General features: G+C 57.6%; 1 protein-coding gene across 1 annotated transcript; it reads right to left on the bottom strand.

The window, feature by feature from the left end:
* Nucleotides 1–2,635: 2,635 nt before the first annotated feature.
* On the bottom strand, nt 2,636–7,055 carry DLX6 (distal-less homeobox 6). The gene is made up of 3 exons (XM_038740193.1): nt 6,524–7,055; nt 5,177–5,370; nt 2,636–2,895 (listed from the first exon to the last, which is right to left on the bottom strand). The coding sequence occupies exons 1-3, from the start codon at nt 7,053–7,055 to the stop codon at nt 2,644–2,646; spliced, it is 978 nt and encodes a 325-aa protein (XP_038596121.1). The 3' UTR covers nt 2,636–2,643.
* Nucleotides 7,056–7,877: the final 822 nt, after the last annotated feature.

Genomic DNA, 7,877 nt, shown 5'->3' with positions numbered 1-7,877 from the left:
GGGCCCGACCCCCTCTAAGCCGCGGAAACTCGCGAGAGGCGCGGAATTAAAGCGAGGGAGGCGAGCTGAAGGAAGCAGACAGTAATTCCCGACGTGTTAACACGCATCTCTCGGACGCCGGGCACACGCGGTGGTTTGGCGGGTGTCTGGTGGATTTTCTCAAAAAAAAAAAAAGTGTTGGTTTCAGTGCATGGTAGCTTTCTCCCCAAAGTAATTTGAATAATTCAGTAAAGCCCTGCTACCAGCTGTTCTTCCGCACCCCTTCCCTGCCTTTCCGCATTATAATTTTGGTTAATTTTCAATTTTAGGTCCTACGTCTCTGCAATTTGTGTATGAATAACAGAATAATTTCCCTCTTTTGTTTCGCCTTTCCTGTTCCTGAATCTAAATAAAGATGGCTTTTTAGTATTAAAAGTGGAAGAAAATTACAGGTAATTATCTTTGACGGTAAAAACGCTGTAATCAGCGGGCTACATGAAAAATTACTCTAATTATGGCTGCATTTAAGAGAATGGGAGGAAAAAAACCTTCTTGTGGATAAAAACCTTAAATTGTCTTCAATGTCTGCCTCAAATTGGGTGGCACTGCAGCTGGAGGCTTTGTTCGCCTGCGATCCTGGGGAGCGGTGAACCCAGAGTTTCACAGTGGGAAGGGGGGAAAAGAAAAGAAAACATTTTTCCTAATGTAACAATGCGAATGCTAGAAAATGACAAGACTGATCGGTTTTAAACCATTCTGAAGGCTGGCTGAGCGAAGTAGTTGCGGAACAAAAAGGGGGACCCGCGTAACGGTAAGTACTCTGCTTTGTGCCTAATTATAGTGACTGTCCTTTTGCGCGACTTGTATGTGTAGCAGCGATTAGAGCGAGTTCACTGAGGGTATCTATTGACTTCTGATAAGTGGCTTCAGTGGTTTCAAGATTCATAATTTGAAAGATGCCCAGGTCTGGAGCCATTAATTCTCGCAGTATGGGGGCTTCCTGTTTGTGTGACGAAAGGGGGGTGGGTTTCTTTTTTTCCCCTTTCCCACTTTCACGATTTCGGTCCTTCTCCCAATATCGCCGACAATTCGCCCATCTACCTCCCCGTCTTGGCTTAGGCGTTTGGAGGCGCGGAGCCGCTGTCGTGGCTTTTGTACCTTTTCCATTCTCGCCTTTTAATTCCTCTTTTCTCCACGAAGAGGAGGCGCACCGGGGGCTTTTAGGGGAAGGAGGGGGGAGATGAGGGGTGGAGTGGGGACGGAGATTGGGGCGGGGGGGGGGGGAAGAGAGAAAGAATCTATTTCTTAAGGCTGGGTTCGGAAAGATACGAAACCTTGGGTATTAACCCCAGAGCAGGCCACCTGAATCGTAAAAGTAGAAGAAATGGCAGAAATTGCAGCTGACGAGTTACGGAAGGGTCGCGGAGATAGCTCCAAGATCAGCTGTGTTTCTGCCTGGCAGGATTTCAGGAGCTTAATCTTTTACAAAGCTCTGAGTGTGTGTGTGTGTGTGTGTGTGTGTGTGTGTGTGTGTGTGTGTGTGTGTGTGTGTGTGAGAGAGAGAGAGAGAGAGAGAGAGAGAGAGAGATGGTAAATTCATATATGTGCACATACATATAAATAAAATCTCCTTTCCCAGGTGATGGAATAGGGCGTCTTTTTAAAAAAAAAACTGAGGAAGAAAGCATAATTTAGCTCCCCGTGGGCCGGGAATTGGGTACTTTGTTATTCTGTACTTCCCGAGCGCCTAGTGGAGTGCACCCCGCTAAGCTTTGCGTCCACTACCTGCAAGTACTCCGTGGCTTTGCGATAGACAGGAGGGAAGAGAGTCAGAGGGAGAGAGAGAGAAGAGAGAGGCCACCCGACGTTGTGAGGCTTTTACTCCATATATGAAAGAAGACAAAACCATACAAAGTATATGTACAACTAAAATTCAACAATATATACAGAAAGGATTCTCGGTAGAAACGTCCCTATCATTTCAGCTCCCCGCGGCTGACCACCAGGGCCTTTCCCGGGCCGTCTGGGGGTCGGAGGGCCGGGGGTCGATGGCTTCCTCGCTCTGTCTCTCCTGGGGTCGGTGTCAGAGCTGAAGGAGGGGGTTGAGGGGGCGGCGAGGGGAGGGGGAGGGGGCCGGCGCAACAGGGGGTCCCGGCTTTCTCGCCCCCGTGGCCCCGTTGGAAGCCGACGGTCCGTTACCCCGCACATGAGGGCGGGTGTGCACGTGTACACCGCGTGTGCATGCGTGTGTGCGTGGGCGCAGGCGGGTGTGCGTGAGCTCAAACCGCTCCTCTTTGATCGCGTGCTGTCTTTTAGCTCATCAAACAACTAGAGACGAGGCGGGGTCTGGAGAAACTTTGGCAGGTCCTGGAGGCCGCGGTGGGCGCCGTCGAGGCTCCGGAGAGGGGGCGGGGGCAGGGGAGGGGGCTCCCCTGGGGGTCCTGGGGGTGACCCTGGGGGCGACATCTCCTCCTCGGGCCTCCCTCGGGCGGAGGATCCAGGCCGGTGGTTGCAGGGGGGGGAGCGGTGGGGGCGGTCCGGGGTCTCCCAGCCCCCCGAAACCCGGCCGGGTTCCCAGTTTGGCGGTCAGCGTCTGCGGGGGGCGGAGGGAGAGTCGGGGGGCTGGGGGGGGAGGGGGGCCAGGGTCTGTCCCGCGTGGCTCCGTCACATCATCTGAGATCTCTGCATTGTGTCTTGGTGCGGGGAAGAGTACCAGTGGGAATAGCCGGGCATGTAGCTGCTGGCCGGCAGCCCCACGCCCTTGGTGGATGCGGGCACGTCCCAGACGGGTGGCAGGGCCGGGGAGCGGGGGGACAGCCCCCCGGGGCCCGGGAGGGGGTCGCCCTCGTGGGGGTTGCTGCCCTGCTTCAGGAGCTTCTTGAACTTGGACCGTTTGTTCTGGAACCAGATCTTCACCTGCGGCGAAGGGGCGGAAACGCGGTACCCGTGAGGGACCGTTGCCCACCCGCTCCCCTGCCCCCTTTTCCCGGGACCCCCCGGATGGAGGAAACAAAGGCCCACTGGGCATCCGAAGGCCAAGGCCTGAGGGGCGGGCGAGGGCCCCGGCCACTGTGACCACCCAGAGTCCAACCTGTTCTAAGGGGGAAGAAGTGGGACTTTCGCTCTGGCCAACCCGGGGGTCCCCTCGCCCCTCCCCGAAGGATCTCTCCGGGAATTTCGGGCCCCCGACCCCCACTAGAGACCCTCCGACATCCAGCCCTGCGGACCGGCTGGGTGGTCGAATGGGGCTGGGCTTGGGGTGAGGGTAGGCCCTTTGGGGGGACGGAAGGGGATGCCCGGGCTTTACTGGGGTACAGTGCTCTGCACACTGTAAGCGCTCAAAAAAAACGATTGATTGATTGATTGATTGAATTAGGGGAGGGGGTCCTTCTAACTGGCCCTCCCTCACCTCCTGGACCCCCGCCTTGACACCCAGACAGTCCTACATCTCGCCCCTTGCGAGCGATACTGCGCGCTGCTTTGGCCTCGTACCCAAGATAATAACAATGGTATCAATAGTACAGTGCTCTGCGCACGGTAAGCGCTCAATAAATACGATTGAATGAATCTGTTAAGCCCTTACTGGGCACTGTACTAAGCGCCGTAGCCTGGGCCGTAGCCCAAGCTACGCGCGGCCGGGCTTCTCAAAACGTGTAATAATGAAATAATAATAATAATGGAATAATAATGACTGTCTCTAAGTTCTTACTAGGTGCCAGGCATTGTACTAAGCGCTGGGGTGGATACAAGTAAATCGGGTTGGACTCTGTCCCTGGAGAATATACTCGCATTAGATCGCATTAAATCGGATCGATATTATAATGATGGTGTTTGTTAAGCGCTTACTATGTGCCGAGCACCGTTCTAAGCGCCGAGTATATTACGTTCTATTACATTAAATTATACTACTCTATGCTACACGGCTCTGTGCTGTTTCATAAGCCTTTCTGTTACAATATATTCTATTTATTGGGCCCTACTCGCCTGTGTTACATTATCCTAGGTTGTATTAGCCCAGTTTCTATTAGACTGCGCTTTACGGTAATTTATCCCATACTGTATTAGTTTGTATTGTACTTGCCTTATTAACCTATATTAAAGTACATCGTATTTCACATCATTCCATACCGGATTCGCCGAGCCCGTAATATTCGATTCTATCCTCTGCGAGCCAACCTTTATTATATATATTTTTTTCCGTAAACTCCAGGAGATTACAATGTGCGATCCTATATTAGTTCATATTGCAATGCGTGGCGTTTCGCTTTATTCAACCAAAGGTATTTCTTGAGCTCTCGCCGTGGACAGAACGTTGCACCAAGTGCTTAGCACATAGTAAGTGCTCAACAAATGCCATCATCATCATCATTGTTATTAGCACCGCACGCTTTATTTCATACCCTCTTGTGTCGGCCTCGGCTCGTATTCTCTACTACGACGGCCACTACTACCAAAAAAAATTAATAATAATCACGAGGGTATTTGTTAAGCGCTCACTAAATGCCAGCCGCCGTACTGAGCGCGGGGTTGGATCCGAGCAGATCGGGTTCGACACGGCCCCTGTCCTAAATGGGGCTCACAGTGTCGACCTCACGAGCCTACTGCGAGGTTACACTGTACTAGATGCCCCGTACTTGACTAGTTCAGACGAGTCGATTCCATTAGCGGCGTCCGGGATAGCCCACGCCGTTTCCCCTTATTCTCTACCATACTCTCCTAACCTATATTATTCCGCTTTCTACCGCATCCCCCCCGATCAGATATATACTCGGCGGCGGCGGCTACTACGTTATCGGGTCCGCTTCCCTGCCCGCGCCCTGGGAGGCGATTTAACCTCTGACCCGGCGCAGAACACAGACACCGACCGGCCGGCTGTTGGGATTGCGCCCTACTGACGACGGTTAACGCGGCTGCCTTTCGAGGGCCTTCCTCGTTTTCCCCGCCTCAGAAGGCGGTCTCCCCGCGCTCCAGCGCTCAGAACAGTGCTTGGCACCTAGTAAGCGCCTAACGAATGCCCTCGTTAGCCCCCTGCCCCTTTCCTAGGACTTCTTTCTCCCGCAATTCGGATCAGAGGCCTTGGCCCTTCTCTCTGGGAATGACAGCAACACGAAGGATGGGGCGGGTTAAGGCACTGTTCTAAGCGCTGGAACGACTTGAGCGTCGCCCCCACGGCTCGGGCCCGCGGGGAGGTCTTTACCTGGGTCTGGGTGAGGCCGAGGGAGGCGGCTAGTTCAGCCCGCTCCGGGAGGGCCAGGTATTGCGTCTGCTGAAACCGGTGGTTCAGAGCCTGCAGTTGCAAACTCGAGTAGATGGTCCGCGGCTTCCGGATCTTTTTCCCTTTGCCGTTAAACCTGATCTCCCCGTTCTCGATCACCGTGGTCTTCTGCTGGTCTGCAAGCCAAGGGAGGGGGCGTCGGACGGGTCACCGGGAGGAGGGGAGGGGGCGGGCGGCCTCCCGGGCCCAGGTGGAGCCGGGGAGAGGGGAGGAAAGGGGCACGGGGGGGGAGTCTCTCGCTCTCTAATAATAATGATAATAATTGGTAAGCGCTTCCTACGTGCCAAGCACTGTTGTAAGCGCCGACTCCGTCCTCTATCTCTTTCTGGAGGCTGGGAGGGCCGAGTCCCGGACGCCCCCCAGCCCGAGGCCTGACCAGGCTGACCGGTTCGCCCACTTCCCGGTTCCCTCGCCAAGGGGAATCCTGGATCGGGGCTCCTTTTCTCTTTTTCCCTCCCCCTCCCTCCGCATTTCTCCCCGCTTCGGCCGCGACCCCTCCCTCCGGCCCCTCAGCTCGGGAGACCCCCCTCCCTCTCCTCAACTCCCACCCTCCGGGGGGCCGGGGTCGCCCAGCAGGGCGAGTTAACAAAGGGGAGGCCGGGGAAACTCAGGGAAACGCCCCCTCCCCCCGGGTCCTCGAGCGGCTGGAGCTCTCCCAGCGGCTCCCCGGGGGTCTCTCGGTGGGGGGGAGGTCTCTCCGGGGGAATGGGGGGTCTCTCGGGGGTCGCCCGGGGGTCCGGCTGGACTTCCCTCTACCGGCTCCTCATCCCTTCCCAGTCGCGGCCTGCGGGCCCTCTAGGGAAAACCTAAGCAGGCCACGGGGGTCCCACGGGGGTCCCAGGGGGATGCAGGGTGGGTGGGTGGGGGGAGCTTTGGCCTGCACAGACGCACACACATCACACACACACAAACCACACACCACACACACACACACACAAACACACACGTACGGAACAGGTCGTGGACACCCTCCCGCGTGCACAGGCAAGACTGGCCAGGGACACGCGTCTGCATGTGCGGAATGCGCCCCGGACCTACGGGGGTGCCCGCCGGCCGCCTCTACAGTTCCGCACACGTATGTGTGCGACACGCCAGCTGGGGACACACGCACACATGCCCGGACACACAGACACAGCCACCCCCACGCGTGCAGGAGGGCGGCGAGGCCTTGCCCGGGGAAAAGCCAGGGCCTGGAGGTGGAGGGCGTTGAGGGGAGGAAGGGTCCGAGGAGGGGGAATCTGGGGTGGGTGGGTGAGGGGGTCTTCTCACCTGGATCCTCTCCCCTGGCCTGGGCATTGGCGCCTCCTCCGTGGCTGTAACCCTGGAGGTAGGGGCTGTGCTGAGAGGGTCCCATGTAGGTGTAGGCGGCGGCCAGGGAGCGCGGGCTGTAGGAGTTGGCCCCGGTGGAGGCGTAGGGCGGGCCGTGGTGATGTTGGTGATGCTGGTGATGATGATGATGGTGATGGTGGTGGGAGCTCGCCGCTGCGGCCGCCGCAGCCGCAGCCGCCGCAGCTGCAGCCGAATGCAAGCAGTGGAGGGGGTAATGCGTCTCTGCCATGCCCGGGGAGCCGTGCTGCTGCGGGCCCGGCTGTGGCTGCTGAGCCGGTTGCTGCTGCTGTTGTTGTTGCTGCTGCTGCTGCTGCTGCTGCTGCTGCTGCTGAGGAGCCGCCGGGGATTGCTGCGGAGGATGCGACTGATGCTGCGCCGGCTGCTGCTGCTGCTGCTGCCCGAACTCCATGAAGGCGGATTTCGACGAGTCCTGCGATTCCAAGCCGTCAGACATCGTGGTCATCGTCATCATCCAAAGTTGGGTAGGGTGTCCGCGCTCTCCCCCGGCTTCTTCACCCCTGGGGCGGGGGGAACACCCCCCCCCCCACCAGTCCCCTCCCCCCCGTTCGGCTCCGGGCTGGACGCCCCTCTCCAGACACCTTCCGAGCCCGGGATTCTTCCAAAAAAATAAAAATTGAAAAAAAAATGGAGCCAAAAAAGAAAATCACACGCACACACACACGCACACAAGAAAAATCTCCCACAAAAAATAAAAATAAAAAATAAAAAAGCCCCCCGGGAGGGGGATTGGTGGGAGGGTGGGGAGGGGGGGAAAGCGCCTGAAAGGTGGATGGTCGCCTCTCCTCTCTGGTTCTATTTTTCTTTTTTAATAGAAAGAGATACCGGGAGAGGGGGTCTTGTTCATCCAGAGGAGGGGGAGGGATGGAGGGGGGGGGGCGTCCGGTCCTTTTTCCCCCCCCTCCCGGTGTCCCTTTCCCCCTCCCCTTCCCGGGGATGATTTTTTTTCTGGGGGTGGGGGAGGGGGTGGGGGGGGTCGGCTGGTACCGTTGGAGGCAGGGGATTTTAAGGTGGCTATTTCTGCGAAAGTTGCGGCTCCGGCGTGGAGACTCGAGGCGGTGGCCACGAGTCGGAATGGTTTGTCTCCGGAGGGGCAGCGCCGCCCGCGATTGGGCCGCCCGGGCCCTGACGTCAGGCGCGCCCCGCTCCCACTCCCCTCCCGCTCCCACTCTCCCCTCCCGCTCCCACTCTCCCCTCCCGCTCCGGCCCGGACGGGGGCGGCCAGAGACCCCGCCGCCGCCCCCCGCCCCTACCCCCAGAGACCCCCAAACACACT

Source organism: Tachyglossus aculeatus, chromosome 2 (genome assembly GCF_015852505.1).
Source record: "Tachyglossus aculeatus isolate mTacAcu1 chromosome 2, mTacAcu1.pri, whole genome shotgun sequence".
NCBI classification, from domain to species: domain Eukaryota; kingdom Metazoa; phylum Chordata; class Mammalia; order Monotremata; family Tachyglossidae; genus Tachyglossus; species Tachyglossus aculeatus.
This window is presented reverse-complemented; position numbering and strand designations above follow the sequence as displayed.